Raw genomic sequence first — 21,435 nt, forward strand, 5'->3', positions numbered from 1 at the left:
TGATAGAGCAGAAAAGGTGAAAACCTGAGAGCAAGATCGGATGAATAGTGTGGATGTGGAATGACTTCCCAACTCAATTCAGTATAGTGTTTTTTTGTCAGTCTAGCAGAATGCAGACACACTTATTGTTGAGTAGCATCACTTCACAGTCTTCCTGGTTGTTGGTCTTGGACTACGGTGGCAAGATGTCTGAGTTGTTAACAAAAAATGTCAGTAATTATGGTTGCACCTTTGGGAAAGCAATTTGTAGTACACCACATCATCACTGTTCCACCTGATGCATAACATTATCTTTTGTGGATGTGCGCAGGTCTTTGTATAGGGAGCTGCTGCTTTGTTTGGGCTCAACCAGTCCTTCCTTTTCTTTATGTAAGCATTTCTTGTCACCAGTAATGATACATGATACAAATGATGTGTTGTTCACTAGTCAATTGATGATGAGCTAGCAGAGATGCACATATGACTACCCACTGATTTATGTAATTTTGCCTCAGAACATGCAGTAGGAATAAACCCAATTATTTAATCGTCCCTGTTGCATGCAAATGCTGAATGATGGTCAAATGATCACAGTTCATCACATTTGCCATTTCTTGAGCATACTGACGTGGATCATTGTGGATTAATGCCTTTAAACAATCTTCTTCAAATCCCAAAGTTATTCCTGAATGTGGAGAATTCTAATGTCAAAATAATCACCCTCAAAATGTGAAAAGCATTTTTTGCCATGCTCTGTCCAATGACTTTATCCCCATACATGGTGCAAATTTTCCTAGCTGCCTCCACAGCTGTCACCCTTCTGTTGAACTCAAACAGAAGAATATGTCAGAAATGTTACGATTTCTCCACATGGCACTCCATTTTCTATCATCCACAGCACCACTCACTCCCTCCAAATGACCAAACAACAATATGTGAACTCATACAGCAACAATAGACTACAAACAGAAAAGACAATCAAGAAATAAAACCACAGACACTGGAATACCAATATGCAACATGCAAATACTATAAACCTATGCACCAACCTAATATTATGGGGATCTGATACACTTTCTCTTACAGAAAACACAGTATCAAACTAACACAATCAATATCAACTGCTTGGGCAAGAGTAATATAAGCATATCACAGAAGAATCACAAACATATAAAAATAATTATATCAGAAATTTACCTTAGAATTATATATTTTCTCTTTAAGGTCTGCTATTCCCTTCATAAGACTTTCATGCCTTGTTCTTAAATCTTCCAACATTGCCAAGTTCTCATACATTAAATGCATTCCCTGCAACAGAAATACCATGGAGCTTCACAAAGTTTTAACATTATAGGCTGAAACTGACTATAGTCATCATCTTCCATGTTACTCTTATAAATAATGAAATTATCATAATAAATTGAAGCACAGAGTGTCCAATACAACTACTAGTTACAATATGCGAGTGTAAATAAATTATCAGTGGCCACACTATTACTAATTTTTAATATCTAGCAAGAAGCTATGAATAATTCTGACATATCTTGGTGCTACAACTAGTACATCTCAATTCACATCCAGTAAGAACAAAAGAAAAGAAGACAGAAGAAAAATTTATGCACCACTCTCTTGCATCAAGATATCACAGTAACCAGTTTTGGTTGGTACCAGGTTACCTTCCATTAGGAACATTGGGCGCAATCAATACTTTCAAATGATACAGCACAGCAATCAGTCATCCTTTTCTTGCAGGTTTTATTTGGCAAATCTAGATTTTGGCTAGTGCCTAGTCATTATCAATGCACCATTTCATAGTAGAAATGCATGTTCTAGTGTGTCAGTCTCCTGTTGTTCAGGCTTCAGTCACGGCTCGTTCAGGACTGCAATATACACAGTATATTGTATATAGTAGTCATTTAAAAGTCTTGATTGGTTTAACACTACTCTGCTCGTGTTTTCCTTCTTCTCTGTATAAACACTAGATCCAATACCCATAATCACATGGGCAAAAACAATTAGGGTTCTGAAAGAGTACCTTTACATAATGTAAAGATATGCTTTTAACTCATCCATAAAAGGACATACTCTGACGTACAATATATTTCTTTATCCCATTAAGGTACATCATGAGAACCTATATTATTCATCAATATTTACAGTAGCAGTGTTCACAAAGAAGTTTCAAGGGAATTCTTCTGTGTGTTTAACTGTGATAGGATGTGATAAAATTACCAAACTTTCAACTACACTACTCAAAAGAATTAGGAAAACATGACTTTTGGCATCTGCCATACTGCACTGAGCATTAATTGAGGACCAGGTATGTTACTCTTTGAAAATCGTCTTATAAAGCAATTGACGTGTCTCGGTCAAAGCACGAGGTCAAAATAGCTCAATTCAGTTACGTACGAGGGTTGTAAAAAATGTTCAAATGTGTGTGAATTCCTAAGGGACCAAACTGCTGAGGTCATTGGTCCCTCGACTTACACACTACTTAAACTAACTTATGCTAAGAACAACACACACACCCATGCCCGAGGGAGGACTCGAACCTCCAGCAGGAGGGGTCACGGAATCAGTGACATGGCACCTCTAACCACACGGCCACTCCGTGCGGCTATGAGGGTTGTACCAAAAGTAAGGTTCCCATATTTTTTTACAAATAGATAACATTGTTTATTGTTATTAATTTACACACTGTTGAAAAGCTTACACTTTTGTCTATTTTTCAACATAGTCTCCATTTTTTTTCAACGCACTTTTGAAGACAGTGCTCCAGCTTTTTTGTTCCTAAGTCAAAGAAGTCTCCCTCCAAACCATTGAGGGACCATGAGACCTCTGCTCAGACTTCATCGTCACTCTTGAAGTGTTTGCCACCTAAGTGTTCCTTTAGCTTGGTGAAGAGGTGATAATTGCTGGTGGCTAAGTCCACGCTGTACAAGGGATGGGGCGTAACAGTCCACCCAAATTCCTTCAAAAGCTCGTGTTCAATGAGTGATGTGAGGTAGAGCATTCTCATGAAGAAGCACTACTCCCTCCTTCAGACGTACTCTCTGGCGATTCTGGATTGCACATCGGAGATTAGTCAATGTTTCACAATACCTGTCTGAGTTCATTGTTGTCCCAGGTTGCATAAAATCAATGAGTACCCCCTTCCAATTACAAAACACAGTCGCCATAACATTTCCTGCCAACTGCGTTTGTTTGAATTTCTTTGGTGGCGGTGAACCAGAGTGACGCCACTGGAGAGAGAGAGAGTTGTTTTGTTTCGGGGTGTAATGAAACATCCACGTTTCATCTCCCATGACAATAGAGTCCCACAGCTTCTCCTTGTTGCCCCCCCCCCCCCCCCTACACACACACACTGCTGAAGAAACTTGCGAGCACAGTCAAGACATTGTTCCTTGTGTCTGTCAGTCAGCATCTGGGAGACCCAGTAAGCACACACCTTGAGACAACCCAACGTTTCTGTTAAAGTTCTTTCAATTGTGCCTTGGGAAGCTTCACGAATGCGTTCAACAATTTCGCAGACAGTGACCCTCCATTCTTTGAGCAGCTCACTGTTGATCTTCTGGACAATCACATCTAAAACCAGCGATCTTCCACTCCGTTCTTCATGGTGAACTTCTGTGCAACCTTCAGCAAAGGCCCTGCACCATTTGTGGATGTGCTGAATGGGCATGCATTCTTCACCATAAACTTCAGTCAGTTGCCGATAAATCTCCATGGGCGGCAACTTCCTTGCATGGAGGAACTGGATTACTGCTCGAACCTCGCACTTAGCGGGAGCGGCGATCAACACTTCCAGCTCTGATGGCTGCCAAGCCAACTCTGAGTGACATAGCGAATCGCGGACGGGCGGGCTCGAGAGTGGGGGAACCACTGTGCATGGTACTATTGTCAGATTTATCCTAGCACCTTCCCTTCAGACTGTAGCTCATTGGGAACCTTACTTTTGGTACAACCCTTGTAGTTTCACCTAAAAGACAATGTTTTAATCACTTACAATTAAAACATCAATGACTTTAGAAACAGTTTTCCTTCAAAAAATTCAATTTAAAATATGTATGTCCATTATAAAATGTAATTATCCATTGTACATAAAACCAAAATTATGCTCAACTTTTATTCTGGTATTTGTATTGAGAATTATGTTTATGTATCTCTTTAGTCTTATCCTTACATCACACCATTTCAATAAATATCTATTGAATATGATTTGCATGCAAACTGAAACGAGTTGTCCGGATTTTTATTTCGATTCACTAAATCTTCGATAAAATTAGCCTTCAGTGTAATTTGAAATTATATAAAACACAATATAAGTTAAATGCTGTGTTGTAATTATGACATATAAAGCCGCCTTAACGAAAGAACCTGCCTCAGTTGGAGGTGGGATGAATATCAGCAGAGAGTGCCGGCCAAATGATGAGAGAGAGAGGTTGTGGTTGGTCCGACAACGTGTCACTTCAGATGAAAATGTATTTTCATTTTAAATAATGGTATTGTGGTAACACTGATATAGTCATACTGGAGCAATGCATATATGTTTTTTGTTCTGAAAATATAGAATAAATGAAATAAAATCTGCAAAATTTTCGTTTGCTATTCAAACCGCAATTGCACCTCAGACATCAAATAAAGCTTGGGACCTGAAACTGTGGATGAAATGACATTAACTACAGTAAATATATCATTGAGAATTGTGAATCTCAATATCTACTTATGGGGGCTAGATTACATGTCAGAAAATAAACATAAAACTATGAGAAGGTTTGCTGGTCAATATATACCTTCAGGAGGCAAAACTTTTAGTACTGTCACTAGCCACACATCAATGTGCATTAAACTATCCTATCTTTCATTTAGTTACTTCCTCGGAGGGTATCAAACCATCAGTTCTTTCCTTGAAGACAATGGAGGAAAATGTTGGAGAGGGACAAAGAAGAAGGGCATCTCACATTGATCCCCAAGATCTGGGGGACTCACCTCTTGTGAGGACAGAGGAAAAACAAAAACAAAAGGGGGGAGGGGGGGGGGGGGGAGATATTGTATAGAGTACAAGGTAGACAGTACAATGCTTTGTGCCAGCTACAGTCAAGATATGATGGAGGCATAGTAAAAGGTAACTATGGATTAACAGGAAGAGAAACTAAATGAACTAGGAAGGAAGAGATGGAGATGTGGCAAAAAAATTAGAGAAGAGAGAGAGAGAGAGGGAGGTAGGGAGAGAGAGAGAGAGAGAGAGAGAGAGAGAGAGAGAGAGAGAGAGTCAGCAATAAAGAAAACAGTTAAATAAGATATATAGAAATAATTAGCAACCAGTTGTATAAAAGAAATTTAATTTCTTGACCACTTTCAGACACCTAGTGCCCTTCTTGCTCTTATCAGTGAGCATCAACAATATGATACATGCAGCATGTTGCTGTGGTCCTAAAAAATACAATAGTAATAAGTAGTACAAAAATGAAACCATTAATACAATAAGAGCTCATAAATGCTTACATGTGGTTCACAGCACCTGTGCAAAAATTGTATAAATGAACCAAACAACAAGTTTAGACATCATGCCAGCACTGGAGCTAATCAGCTTGGCCAGTTCTGGCATGATGTCCGCACTTTTTGTTTGACTTCTTTATATCATTTCTGTATAGGCACTGTTAAGCACATGTAAGCATTTACAAGCTCTTGCTGTATTAATGGAGTCATTTTTATAATACTTATTGCTATTGTATTTTTAGGACCACAGCAATATCCTGCATGCAGTGTTTGTGGATTGTCAGTTGACAACCCATTATTCAATAAAGTGAACAGAAAATAAATGAGGTCCAGATGAGGAAAGGTGAGAAAAGTTGCAATCAATGATGGCAGCAATTTTGCAAATCAATAGAGAGTATAATCAGAAGAATGAAGTAATGTTACAAGAAGTTGACCGGAAGAATGAAGAAAGGCTTCAGAAGGTATTACAAGAACAAGGCTGTCAGTCAAAGAAAGAGTTACAGGAGTTTACAGAAGAGATGAAGAGAGAATACAATGGAAGAACTAACAAATTGCAGCAAAACCTGACACAACTCTGAGAAGATATGGGCAAGATGGATTAGAAGGTGACAAGTAACATTGAGGATGATGTTAAGAAGTCAAGGAAGAATTGGAGGGGAAGATCCAAGACACTGAGAGACATTTTGGGCACCAGATCGAAAGGTTGACACAGAAGCAACAGCAATGTGATGCTGCTATTCAGGGACTACCCTCTAAGTGAGACGAACTGGCTGTAAATATAAAGAATGCTAAAGCAGTGCGAAGTAGAGAAAATAATCATAAGATTACACAGGATATGCAGCATTTACCGGCAGTAATCCAACAACTAGAAACAAAAACTGATGAAATTGATAAGAAGATTGTTAGTGAGGAGTTAGCAGTGGGGGAGAGTAGAGTTATTAAGGTAGTGAATGGTGATAACAAGTACGCCCAGGCTCATGTAGGACAAAGATATAAACCTAAGGGAACCTTGCACTCAATGATATTTACGAAATGGTTGAAGGGCATCTTCCCTGAATGTTTCAAGGATGAAGACAAGATGTAATTTGCGATAGATAGAATGGAGGGTGAAGTATTCATATGGGGGATGAAGAAGATGGACGAAATTAACAGTTATGATCAATTTGAAGGAGTCATCAGTGTGCAACGATGGAAGACCTACTACATCGCAAGGCACTTAAAACTGAAGAGGTACCCTGAGGGAGTTTGTTGAACATTTGTGGGAATTGAATGGAACTTTACAGCAGTCACTAAAAGTGGATATAACGATGTCTGCCATTAAGAGAAGGTTGAGAAGAAGAATGAAAGAGATCTTATCAGTAAGCCTGATCAAGGATATGGATGCACTGATGGAGGTACCTGAGCAGTTAGAATCAACACATCTGCAGAAAGACAGTCAAATGCACAAGCAAAACCAAGGAGGAGATAACTGCCGAGGAAATCGCTCTGATAACCAACCATCCCACAGAGGAAGGGAGGTGGTCATGGCTACAGAAACCAAGAACATGGTTGTCAATTTTACAACAGTTCCAGAAGAGATGAGGATTTGAGGAATGATGAGAGGGGAGATGGTAGACTGAGGGATAGAGGTAACCTAAATTAAAGGACTGACCAAGAGCATAGTGAACAGGCAGCTATTTTGTATGTATACTGAGGGGCAATTGGTATGCTCCCACCTGAGTGAGATTTTTTTTCCTTTTTCAAGTCTCGCTCATCTACCATTTTTCCTGTCCTTTGATTTAAGAGGTTTTTAGGCATTAATTTGTTGGACGATTAGCAATCCTGGCAAGTACTAAGAAGCAATTAACAAAATAGTAGGACTTATTCATTATGTCAATAAATAGATTTAATAGTGGTTATTCAGATATCATCTAGAATATAGTAGGAGCTATTGTTTAAATTACTGTGTTGTCATAGTCATTACGATTATCCCAGCAATCCAATCAAAACCAATTAATAATACAAGATAAATATGAACTTTTGAAGAAGTCGTGTTTTATGTAATTGTTTGGAAGTTAAATTACAAAAATAGTAATACCAGACCTAAAGGAAAACATCCGTTTAAATATAGAAAAGAGATAATTAGTATAAGTTAGGAATTATAGCTAAACAACAGCTGATAGGTATTGTCAATAGGAGAATGTGTGTAGGGGCATGTAGTTGATAAGTAATAGTCAATGCAAATGATACTGAGATACAGAGAGAAGTAGTGTTATGATGTTATAAAATTAATGAAGTTTGTAATATGTATGGAATTAATGGAGCATTGTGGAGTTTTGTGTTTTTTATGGAGATTAATGAAAATGATTAGTGGATGACGAAGGAATATGCATTTGATGTACATTTGAAATCAAACAATGGGAAATCCCCAATGGAATAATGATAGTATTTTGAAAAGGGAAGTTCTACTCACCATACAACTGAGATGCCATGTCACAGAAAGGCACAACAAACAAAGCTTATGGCCAAAGAGGCTTTCATCAGAACAGACAACCTACACACACACACACACACACACACACACACACACACACACACACACACACACGACCACAGTCTTTGGCTGCCTGAATTGAGATGTTGAGTTGAGGTAGGTATGTATGTATATGTTCATGGAGATTTATATAAGGTGTAAGACATATGGAATATGAAGTACAGGTGATGTCTGAATGTCATATATGTTCACACGAGTAATCCTATTTATATCAGTATGCATTTAAAGGTTGTAATGATGAACAATGTATGATTCAGCAATCTAATTAGCTGTTGAGGTTGATAATTTATGTTATCAGGTTGAGTGCAAAGGTAGAATGCTGGCTCTAGGCAGTCAATGATGAGAATGGATATTTCAAATGTTGAATCTATGTAACAAAAGATATTCACCATTCTATGTGCAATGTTAATAACAACTGTTCAAATTCAGTAAAAATAGCTTAGGACAGAGTAATACGGCCATATATTTGGAAACCAGTTCTGAGACAATCACGTTAAAGACAGACTTACACTCGCATAATCTGGTAAGAAGAAAGGCACTGCAATTATTTGTATTATTTATAATATTTTGTTTAATATCTTTTGTGTTACTAGAGTGTTACAGATCGAGAATAGTCAATGGTTAGAGGTATTTGCTCTCCTCCTTGTGTGGCGCAGAACTGAGGTGAAGTGTTTTCGGATGGCAAGCCCTACTGAACAGACAGCAAACTCAAGGGGGCACCCAAAATAAAGTTAATAAGAGTTTTTGTACTGTGTTATGTATTAGATATTTAGAATTTCACACTAACTGTTGAAGAGAGACATTTATTGTACATTATATATGGAATTTTGCAAACTATTTCCGATTTCTCCAGTAATATATGTTTAACTTTTTGTGTAATATTTTCTTTCGAGGTAGTTTATGACCGGAGTAGAAGGAATTTACTCAACATTTTATAGTTTCAATGTGTACTTGGATTTAATGTCTTCATTCTTTTTGAATATGTTTAAACTTTTCCTACATTCTTTTTTGCCTCCAACTACAAAGAAGTCTTTTAGGGTGGGGATGTAAGGAGTCTGCAGCCCCTTATGTACAGAGAAATGTAGTTTTGCCTCACACAACTCAACGTAGGCTTGATATCAAAATCAAGTGCCAGACAGATACAGCAATTGGTAGTAAGTGCAGTGCTGAGAGTGAACAGGGAGAAGTCGCTGTAAGTGAGCAGGACGTGGTGTAATGGCAGAGAGCCACCCATAATACACTCCTGGAAATTGAAATAAGAACACCGTGAATTCATTGTCCCAGGAAGGGGAAACTTTATTGACACATTCCTGGGGTCAGATACATCACATGATCACACTGACAGAACCACAGGCACATAGACACAGGCAACAGAGCATGCACAATGTCGGCACTAGTACAGTGTATATCCACCTTTCGCAGCAATGCAGGCTGCTATTCTCCCATGGAGACGATCGTAGAGATGCTGGATGTAGTCCTGTGGAACGGCTTGCCATGCCATTTCCACCTGGCGCCTCAGTTGGACCAGCGTTCGTGCTGGACGTGCAGACCGCGTGAGACGACGCTTCATCCAGTCCCAAACATGCTCAATGGGGGACAGATCTGGAGATCTTGCTGGCCAGGGTAGTTGACTTACACCTTCTAGAGCACGTTGGGTGGCACGGGATACATGCGGACGTGCATTGTCCTGTTGGAACAGCAAGTTCCCTTGCCGGTCTAGGAATGGTAGAACGATGGGTTCGATGACGGTTTGGATGTACCGTGCACTATTCAGTGTCCCCTCGACGATCACCAGTGGTGTACGGCCAGTGTAGGAGATCGCTCCCCACACCATGATGCCGGGTGTTGGCCCTGTGTGCCTCGGTCGTATGCAGTCCTGATTGTGGCGCTCACCTGCACGGCGCCAAACACGCATACGACCATCATTGGCACCAAGGCAGAAGCGACTCTCATCGCTGAAGACGACACGTCTCCATTCGTCCCTCCAGTCACGCCTGTCGCGACACCACTGGAGGCGGGCTGCACGATGTTGGGGCGTGAGCGGAAGACGGCCTAACGGTGTGCGGGACCGTAGCCCAGCTTCATGGAGACGGTTGCGAATGGTCCTCGCCGATACCCCAGGAGCAACAGTGTCCCTAATTTGCTGGGAAGTGGCGGTGCGGTCCCCTACGGCACTGCGTAGAATCCTACGGTCTTGGCGTGCATCCGTGCGTCGCTGCGGTCCGGTCCCAGGTCGACGGGCACGTGCACCTTCCGCCGACCACTGGCGACAACATCGATGTACTGTGGAGACCTCACGCCCCACGTGTTGAGCAATTCGGCGGTACGTCCACCCGGCCTCCCACATGCCCACTATACGCCCTCGCTCAAAGTCCGTCAACTGCACATACGGTTCACGTCCACGCTGTCGCGGCATGCTACCAGTGTTAAAGACTGCGATGGAGCTCCGTATGCCACGGCAAACTGGCTGACACTGACGGCGGCGGTGCACAAATGCTGCGCAGCTAGCGCCATTCGACGGCCAACACCGCAGTTCCTGGTGTGTCCGCTGTGCCGTGCGTGTGATCATTGCTTGTACAGCCCTCTCGCAGTGTCCGGAGCAAGTATGGTGGGTCTGACACACCGGTGTCAATGTGTTCTTTTTTCCATTTCCAGGAGTGTACATATATTCAACTGAGCATGTCCCTGATGCCACAAGTTGACTCTCAGCAATTTACCAATGAAGACTATAGAGTTTATTTTGAAGTGTTTATTGAAATACCTACATTGTTCTGTCATTACGCGTTTTGTGCCAACTGCGCCAGCCACCTATAATTGGATTGAAGTGAAGATTGTGATGTGTTTGTGTGTGGAAAGATATCCAAGAGCACCCGTATTGAGTTTAACCATCATTAAATTGTAAGGCGAAGGGAGCAACTGCCTCACATTTGTGTAAAATCAAGAAATATAACACTTAATTACAATGGAACATCATAGTTATTATTGTTACAATAGAACCTTATTGATTGTGTTAATGCATTATTCAGTCCTCGAAAAGCTGATATCAAACAACTCACACAGCAGTACTAGCCAATCAGCTCATTCTTAGGACTTGGTTAGTATAACTCATTTATTAGACTGTTACTTGGTGATTAATAATATCCAAACCAACCGGCAAAGTTTCAATTTTCCCATGACTATCCCTGAAATGAGAACCTCTCTCCCCCTGACATCCTCCCCACACCACAAACTGTCACTGTCCTAACCTCCGAAAGACTGTTGTCAAACCATACGACATTCCCAGATTACCCCTGCAGTCACCTCTGCACTGAAACCTGCACCATGCATCCACCATTACCACCAACTCCAGCCAAAACAACAATATATCCTAAAGTATCAGAGACAGAGAAACTTACAAAATCGTGCAAGTTGTTTACAAACTAACTTGTGTCCACTGTACAATGTTTTATATAGGAACATTCGCCACTAAACTGGCAGAGCACACTAATGGCCATAGAATAACTGTCCACCTTGAGGATACCCATTACCCAGTAGCTGAACATGCTCTATGGCATAAATGTACAGGGCTGAGTGGGTGCTACACCATACAGGCCATTTGAATCCTCTAACTTGATAGTAGTTTGCCTCAACTCTGGAGATGATAATGTTGCCCTCTAACATATCCTCACATCTTGGCACCATCAGGGACTTGCCTGTGTTAACATATGACTGTCATAATATTTATTTCATTACTTTTTATTGGTTTTACTTTCTCATCTTCATTCTCTTCCCCCATTTCTCATGATTTTCCCCCATCTCCTCCTAGATGTTAATTGTACTATTCATTTTATTTTTCATCCTCTTAATCCACCATTTCTTCTCATTCTGTCATATCTGGACTGAATCTGGCACAGTGTTTCACTGTACTATCTTAGGACCTAGTATCCTCTCTGACAGCTCTCATTTCATCATGGCCTCCCTCTGTTCTCACAACAGGTGGGTCATACTCATCCTCAGTCTGACCTATCCTTACTTTTTAACCTCCCTCAGCCCAACCCCCTATCCTCCCCAAGGAAGGTACTAACAGTTCAAAAGGCTAGAATATTTTTGTGTGATTTTATATTTGTCTTTTGGCAGTACTTAAAGCTTTGCCCCTGAAACTAAGTACTAACGAGCATTTCTGTCTCATCATTTTATATTTTTCTCAGATGAATTTTAATTTTGATACAACAAATAAACAGAGGTAAATCTCAGTGTCTAATAAAAATGGTCATTGTGTGCCACCACCAAGGATAAAACGCATGTATGTAAGTCCATTTCTAGGTACCTGCATATTAATGCAGAATGATTTAATTTATAACTTAAGAGAGAATAATGACAGTAGTATGGAAAGGATAGACTGCTAGACTGTTACTCACCGTACAGAGAAGATATTGAGTTGCAGACAGGCACAACAAGAAGACTGCTATACATTTGAGCTTTCAACCAAAAGTTTAACTTTTAAAGTAGAAAACACACACACAAACACACGCGTGTGACCACTGTCTCTGGCCACTGGGGCATGCTGCAGTATGCCCCAGTGGGCAGAGACAGTGTGTGTGTGTGTGTGTGTGTGTGTGTGTGTGTGTGTGTGTGTGTTTTTCTGCTTTAGGAGGAGGCCTTTTGGCCAAACTCAAATATGTAGCAGTCTTTTTGTCGTGCCTGTTTGTGACTCAGTGTCTACTTTATATGGTGACTAACAATCTATCCTTTACATAATACTATCATTAATTTAGAATTTCATTTTTTTGATTAACACATTAGCGCCGTGTGTTGCCATATGGCAATGTTTGTAACACTTTTTTAAAATCGTTGTTTCCACGACATCAACGAAGTGAGTGTGTTGGCAGCACTGGATTCCTTTCTGCAAGACTGTAAAGATCACTACAATGCAACAGTTTTAACAATACATTTAAATTCTGCAGCGTAAGCAGTGTTGTAAGTCGTTGTTTGCTGAATGACGAAGAAAAATGGAGTATAAGTTCAAGTAAGTATGTTTTACACAATAACTTACGATATATAATTTAGTTTTTTTTAGTATGGTTGTGCTTTAAATACTCAAATATATATTCTTTGGAGGTTACTGCTTGCTGTGAAATAAATTATGTTCATTTGGGCCGTTTGAATGTCAGTGTTGTCATATGGCAACGCTAGGCACTTGTACTCAGTAAAAGGACGAATTTTCTCTTTTTAGTTTTAGAAGAGGTTTCTCGCTTGCTGAGGTGCTGGAGATTCTTTATAATGACGATATTGAAGGTGATGTGTTTGTTGAACCCCCAGATCCGAATGTAGACACAGATGAAGATTTGGGAAATGAACATGTTGGCGGATATTCTGCCATCGGTACCATCAGAGAAAACAGAATTCCTACGGAATGTCCACTGGAAAACAAAAAATTATTTCCCAAGAAAGATCGGGGAAATTTTGAGACAGCAATATAGAAGAATGATGGATTATTGTATGTGCGGTGGCTGGACAACTCAGTTGTCACAATGATCTCTTCTTCACATGGTGCACAAGAAGTTGGCCAAGTCGAGAGATTATTGCAACTAAAAAAGCGAAATATAATGATTCCCACACCAAAACTGGTAATCAAATATAATACATACATGGGAGGTACTGATCAGATGGATCAGAATCTAGCATGCTATCGCATTGCAATAAGAAGCAAGAAATGGTACTGGTGTCTCTTTACATGGATGTTTAGATGTCTCCATACAAAACAGATGGATTTTGTATAATAAAGCAAGAAACCAAACTATTTCTCAGTTAGATTTCAAGAGAGAAGTGGCAACAGTGTACTTGCGAAGACACCAAGCTTTACCAAAAGGAGATGGGAGACCAACTGCATCAAGGGCATGTTCTGACAGTCGCATATCAGATTCAATTAGGTTTGATAAGACTGACCACCTCGTCCAGAACACAGAAGGAAAGAAGAAGAAAAGGTGTGCACACAAGGACTGTAAATCTATTGTGAGACCAATGTGTTCAAAGTGTATTGTGGGATTGTGTATTGAGTGTTTCATTCCATTTCATGTAAAATAATGCTGAGTTCAAGTTTTGATTTTTGATTATTAATTGTACTGTGTTATAAAGTATCAATTGTATGACAAAGACTGAATAATAAATTTGCACAAAACTTGTATATGTAATAAGAAATTTCAATAACCTACTTATTTTAGTTGAAGAATCCATATAAATTTAGGCAGTGAAAGCCCCTAGCATTGCCATATGGCAACATCAAATATCTCGCTAATGGCGGTAATGACTTTCCTCGAAATAACTCTGTTGTGTAATTTATGTCTTTTACAGGCATAATAACACATCTTTTTTAAAAAAAAATCACAAAAAAATTAATTCCAGCACTAATGGGTTAATGCCACAGTAAGAGCTGCCTGATGATCATTTCAATTAAAATTGGTAGTAGTTAAAGGTTTCCTTTACTAGTAGCTCTTGGCATCACATAAAATTTCCTTGCTTTAAATTTTTATTTATTAGCTGTACCCAAGACATGCTGCTGCCAACATGGCGTATTACTCAGTCAGAATTATTCCCTTCTGATCAAATATTAATACCTATGTTAACATTAGTTTAGAATTTGTTTTTAAGCTGATGCTGAACAGAACATAACCATCACTTTGACACTTCTCCCTGCTACATAAAGGAAGTTAATGATTAATAAGAACCATGTTGTTGTTGTTGTGATCTTCAGTCCTAAGGCTGGTTTGATGCAGCTCTCCATACTACTCTATCCTGTGCCATCTTCTTCATCTCCCAGTACCTACTGCAGCCTACATCCTTCTGAATCTGCTTAGTGTATTCATCTCTTGGTCTCCCTCTACGATTTTTACCCTCCACACTGCCCTCCAATACTATATTGGTGATCCCTCGATGTCTCAGAACATGTCCTACCAACTGATCCCTTCTTCTAGTCAAGTTGTGCCACAAGCTCCTCTTCTCCCCAATTCTATTCAATACCTCCTCATTAGTCATGTGATCTACCCATCTAATCTTCAGCATTTTTCTGTAGCACTACATTTCGAAAGCTTCTATTCTCTTCTTGTGTAAACTATTTATCGTCCACATTTCACTTCCATACATGGCTACACTCCATACAAATACTTTCAGAAACGACTTCCTGACATTTAAATCTATACTCGATGTTAACAAATTTTTCTTCTTCAGAAACGCTTTCCTTGCCATTGCCAGGCTACATTTTATATCCTCTCTACTTCGACCATCATCAGTTATTTTGCTCCCCAAATAGCAAAACTCCTTTACTACTTTGTGTCCCATTTCCTAATCTAATTCCCTCAGCATCACCCGATTTAATTTGACTACATTCCATTATCCTCGTTTTGCTTTTGTTGATGTTCATCTTATATCCTCCTTTCAAGACACTGTCCATTCCGTTCAACTGCTCTTCCAAGTCCTTTGCTGTCTCTGACAGAATTACAATGTCATCGGCGAACCTCAAAGTTTTTATTTCTTCTCCATAGATTTTAATACCTACTACAAACTTTTCTTTTGTTTCCTTTATTGCTTGCTCAATATACAGATTGAATGACATTGGGGGTAGGCTACAACCCTGTCTCACTCCCTTCCCAACCACTGCTTCCCTTTCATGTAAATAGCCTTTCGCTCCCTGTATTTTAACCCTGCCACCTTCAGAATTTGAAAGACAGTATTCCAATCAACATTGTCAGCAGCTTTCTCTAAGTCTACATACAAATGCTAGAAGCGTAGGTTTCCCTTTCCTTAATCTTTCTTCTAAGATAAGTCTTAGGGTCAGTATTGCCTCACGTGTTCCAACATTTCTACGGAATCCAAACTGATCTTCCCCGAGGTCGGCTTCTATCAGTTTTTCCATTTGTCTGTAAAGAATTCGCGTTAGTATTTTGCAGCTGTGACTTATTAAACTGATAGTTCGGTAATTTTCACATCTGTCAACACCTGCTTTCTTCGGGCTGGAATTATTATATTCTTCTTGAAGCCTGAGGGTATTTCGCCTGTCTCATACTTCTTGCTCACCAGATGGTAGAGTTTTGTCAGGACTGGCTCTCCCAAGGCTGTCAGAAGTTCTAAAGGAATGTTGTCTACTCTGGGGGCCTTGTTTCGACTCAGGTCTTTCAGTGCTCTGTCAAACTCTTCACGCAGTATCATATCTCCCATTTCATCTTCATCTACATCCTCTTCCATTTCCATAATATTGTCCTCAAGTACCGTATTTACTCGAATCTAAGCCGCCCTTTTTTTTTCGGTTTTTGTAATCCAAAAAACCGCATGCGGCTTAGAATCGAGTGCAAAGTACGTGGAAGTTCTGAAAAATGTTGGTAGGTGCCGCCACAACTAACTTCTGCCGTTGAATATATGTAGTGTTACACAGGCATGCTCTGCAGGCACAAAGATAAATATTGGCGCCAAAACCTCTGCGTCAGAAAAAAAAAAAAAAAAGACGGTGGAAGACGAGCTTTTTTCTCCGCCACGAGTTTCGACCACTGCATTTTCATACATTATCCAATGAAGTAAATACAAATTCCATATTGTTCATCATCGAATGTAGCAGTATTTCAATGTACTACGAAAATCCGACTGGCAAGACTGTTTGGGATGTTTGTCAATATGGCCAACTCTACGTTCTGAATTTTTTCCTACCTGTGAGAAGAGATGGTTGCTAATAGGAACTTTTATGAATTGTGAATCACATGCAGTATTCTCTTCACCATAAGAATAATAGGAATATAAACATTTTGCCATGTATTCTTTCGTGTTTGCTGCTATCTCATTTAAATCCTGTCTGCCTAATAAACTAGAGTGAGACAACACCAAACGCGGATGAATATACATATCATGTCATGTCATGTTTATATTCGTATTATTCTTATGCCTAATACTGATACAGTCCAGATATGAAGCACGGCAATTGAATAGATTTTTAAATCTAAGATGACTAATTTCTGTGCAGAATGTAATGTACTACAGAGGCGTCTGCAAAGATATTCAAATGAAGAAAAATTTTCGCTAAACTCTTGTTCAGAACATCTTCTATCATACGCAGTCTATTATTTGGGTCTTGTTGATCAATATCAAAGACAGCAGCAGTGTAAGTAACAACAAATAGCAGTCTTGTTGATCAATTTCAAAGACAGCAGCAGTGTAAGTAACAACAAATAGCAGTCTCTTGCCATTGTTTCGCTTATGAGACAATTCCTCCTTTTTTTTTTTTTTTTTTATTTTTTTTTTAATAGTAAGCGGCGGTAGCGCGCACAGTAGCAAGCCATGCTGCGAGCGGCAACAGGCCATAAACACTCATTATCAGAATGCGACAAACAATGCATGACACAGTACAATAATGCATTTTCAGCTTAAAGTGACGTAAACACCTATAACAAAGAGAACTGCACTTGTCAGATCAAAGAAAAATAAGCAATCAATTCAAACCAGACAAATCACGTGAAAAAGGAAGGGTACCCGTATCAATACGGACGGAGCGCCTGACGCATAGCAATGGCTACCTGGTAAAGCTTAACTGCTAAGCTTACGACTCGAACCGAACTACTGTAGCTGTATCGTCATTCATTCGACCTAAAATGTGTCTCGTATTACAATGGACCAACTTTGTTTCGTTTTGGAGGTGCGGCCTAAAACTTTTCTCTCCCCTTGAATTTCGAGTCTCAAATTTCAGGTGCGGCTTAGATTCGGGAAATTTTTTTTCCTTGATTTCGAGTCTCATTTTTCAGGTGCGGCTTAGATTCGAGTGCGGCTCACATTTGAGTAAATATGGTACATCACTCTTGTATAGACACTCTATATACTCCTTCCACCTTTCTGCTTTCCCTTCTTTGCTTAGAACTGGGTTTCCATCAAAGCTCTTGATATTCATGCAAGTGGTTCTCCTTTCTCCAAAGGTATCTTTAATTTTCCTGTAGGCAGTATCTATCTTACCCCATTGCAGCTGTATTATTACACATTTATTGTGTTATGACCAGTTTCATCTGTTTAACATCTTCAAGTTGCTGAGTTTTTCCAAAGTCGTGACATAAATGGTCTGATTGTCATAGGTAACATTAAAGACCAAATCCAAAAACACTGATCATAAACCTTCTGCCAACCAATGTATGTAGCATGCCATGCATGCTCACCATACTTCTGCCAGATGGTCAGTAGAATGTTTGTTCAGTGTTTTTGGATTTTGTTTTCCATTACCTACAACAACCAGACGATTTACGTCATGACTTCAACAAAATTCATCAACATGAAGTGTTCAATGAACAACGCCAGTTGTAACACAATAGATGTGTAAACTGCAGCTGAGGTGGTTTTTATTAATGATTAACATCTGTGTCAGCTGTGCTCAATATGATCAAGATTACATAAAGGAAAGTTCCAACCAGGAATTAATTTCAAGTTATGTCATTCTTTTGCTTGCAGAGCAGCTCAAGTGATCTTGGGAGAGCCTGTACATATTTTAGAAAGATTGACGAAAGATGTTTGCAAAAGGTGAGGTGTGTTTTGATAACACTCCCCATGTACTACAGAGATCTAGGTTTAAGTCTGCATCTCACACATACTCAATGTATAACACTTCATGTTTTAACAACATGAGAGACACACACTGCACCTCTGTAAACATTGATCAATGTAAATAATTAGAGAGGTTACAGGTTTCAATCCCTGTGGCAGTGATACAAACTACACCAACATTTCACTTGACTGTATTATTTCAGTCACAGTTACCATCTTAAAGAGGTATACTAAGGCACTGACGATAATAAGACAGAAAATGTTCAGAGAATGGAATTTGGTTTGAAGAAGTGTTAAAATAAATGGATTAACATTCTGTCAGCATGTATGTATGTGATATTAGCTTACTTCTGAGCGCAAACAAGCTAATTAATTAAGGTACTTTCTTCACCCATCCATGATTATTGATCCTCTTGCTAGAGAAGATTTTTAACCTACCCTCAAGCAATGAATTTAATATGTACTCTACTGTAGTGGGAAAATATGTTCTTGCTTATTCAAGCTTATACATGATTTATGCTCACAATACCCATTCTCAAAAAAGTGTGTTAATGATGCATTACATGTAAGAAAATTACTCATGAAAACATAATGAACTGCAGATCAGCCTATTGGTTACACCTGTGACATCCTAACTTTATGTACATACCTCACACATCAGGAGTGCTGACTCCCAAGTACTTGGAGGTGCTAATTCTCCAGACATATACTGATCAAATTCTTCAACAGGCATGTTAAGGGATTCAGCTGTTAAATTTTCAATAAAAAACAAAGCACCACACTGCAACAGAAAAAAATCAGCCATGAGAAATCTGCATGAATTAAAAGGACTTACAAAGATTTACTGAAACAACCATTCAAGTTAATGGAATTAAGAAGTACAACCTATTACAACAGTCTACGTTTACACATTTACTCCACATAAGTTTCAGTTTGCTTCATATTTGTAAGTTATAAATTCTAAACACAGACATACTGATTTAATTGTAAGTACTACATTTTCTTTACTCAAACAAACCAAAAACGTCACAAAGAGAAAATGCAGCTGCATTAACTGAAATGATTAAACCATTCCTTTGAACATTAAGTATGTCACCTACCCAGTTATACTAAGTACACAAAAGGTTGGTCTGCTTTCAACTCATCAGAAAGACCCAAATTATTTTTACCATACCAATTTTCTTTCGACCTCTCTAAATATCAAGGGGTCTTCTGCCACTTCATGTTTTATGGTGTTATCTTCGGGGCAATATACCACTGTCAATGAAAATCTGTCTTCAAGAAAATGTTGTCTGAATTATTTGCACAGTGCCTAGGCATGCTGACCACCACTTTTCAGCATATTTATCTGATAAGGAGTACATTGTTGACAGTCATGTACATTACCAGGCTTACAAAATTTACCATGACTTACATGTACATACATACATACTCCGCAAGCCACCATATGGTGAATGGCGGAGGGTACCCTGTACAATTGTTAGTCATTCCCTTTCCTGTTCCACTCACAAATGGAGTGAGGGAACAATGACTGTCTACATACTTCCATACAAGCCCCGATTTATCTTGTCTTTGTGGTACATAGGTGAGTTGTATGTCAGAGTCAGTCACAAATGCTGTTTCTCCAAACTTTCTCAATAGTGTTTTATGAAAAGAATGTGTTCCTTCCTCCAGGGATTCCCGTTCCGAGTTCACATATCTTTTCCATAGTACTCACTTATGGATTGAACCTATCAATAACAAATATAGCAGAACACCTCCTAATTGCATTATGTCATCCTTCAATCTGACCTGGTGGGGATCTCAAACACTTGAGCAGTACTCAAGAATGGGTCACATAAGTGTTCTGTCTATGGTATCCTTTATAGATGAGCTACAGTATTACAGAATTCTCCCAATAAACTGAAGTTTGACCGTCTACCTCCCTTATAAATGACTTTATGTGCTCATTCCATTTGATGTCACCTTGCAACATTATGCCTAGATATGTAATCAACGTGATTCTGTTAAAGAGCATACCACCAATACTGTATTCGAACAGAATAGGATTGTTTTTCCTTTTCATCTGCATTAATTAACTTTTGTCCACATTTAGTGCAAGCTGCCATTAGTCACACTAAATAGAAATTTTGATGAAGTCATTCTGTATCCTCCTACAGTCACTTAAAAAGGACACTGTCCCATTCATTTCCACGTCGTCAGCAACCAATCACAGATTGTCAAATTGTTTACAGGCACAGAGAACAAGAACTGGCCTATCGCATTTAGCTGGGACACTCCTGACCTTACACCACAAGAAGGAAGGCTGATCTGCAGTGTGATGTATAAAGACTTAAAGTTCAGCATAGAAATGTATACAATCCACCAATATTAAAATCTTCACCGTGCTGCCAAATAACTTTAAAGATACACACTGTAGTAATGAACTAGTTAAAAGTAAAATAAAGTTATAGATCTTTATAATTAGATTAATTTTAAGAGGGACAGCTACACTGCTTTTATGCACTCTTTTTATTTGTTCGGCTAAGGATGTAGAGTCTTATCTCACTAGAGGTAAGATAGATACTGCCTATAGGAAAATTGAAGAGACCTTTGGAGAAAGGAGAACCACTTGCATGAATATCAAGAGCTCTGATGGAAACCCAGTTCTAAGCAAAGAAGGGAAAGCAGAAAGGTGGAAGGAGTATATAGAGGGCCTATACAAGGGCGATGTACTTGGGGACAATATTATGGAAATGGAAGAGGATGTAGATGAAGATGAAATGGGAGATATGATATTGCATGAAGAGTTTGACAGACCACTGAAAGACCTGAGTCAAAACAAGGCCCCCGGAGTAGACAACATTCCATTAGAACTACTGATAGCCTTGGGAGAGCCAGTC

At 39.3% G+C, this 21,435-nt stretch overlaps 1 protein-coding gene across 2 annotated transcripts in view; it reads right to left on the reverse strand.

The window, feature by feature from the left end:
* The window catches only part of LOC126198230 (rab5 GDP/GTP exchange factor), an 83,057-nt gene that overhangs the window by 16,717 nt on the left and 44,905 nt on the right, over positions 1-21,435 (reverse strand). For both annotated transcript variants that reach the window (XM_049934705.1, XM_049934704.1), the window contains exons 8-9: positions 19,203-19,334; positions 1,177-1,287 (exon numbers count right to left, since the gene is read on the reverse strand). In XM_049934705.1, the coding sequence (XP_049790662.1) occupies positions 1,177-1,287; positions 19,203-19,334 (243 nt within the window). The remainder of the gene's footprint in view (positions 1-1,176; positions 1,288-19,202; positions 19,335-21,435) is intronic.

This window comes from Schistocerca nitens, chromosome 1 (genome assembly GCF_023898315.1).
Source record: "Schistocerca nitens isolate TAMUIC-IGC-003100 chromosome 1, iqSchNite1.1, whole genome shotgun sequence".
Taxonomy (NCBI): Eukaryota; Metazoa; Arthropoda; class Insecta; order Orthoptera; family Acrididae; genus Schistocerca; species Schistocerca nitens.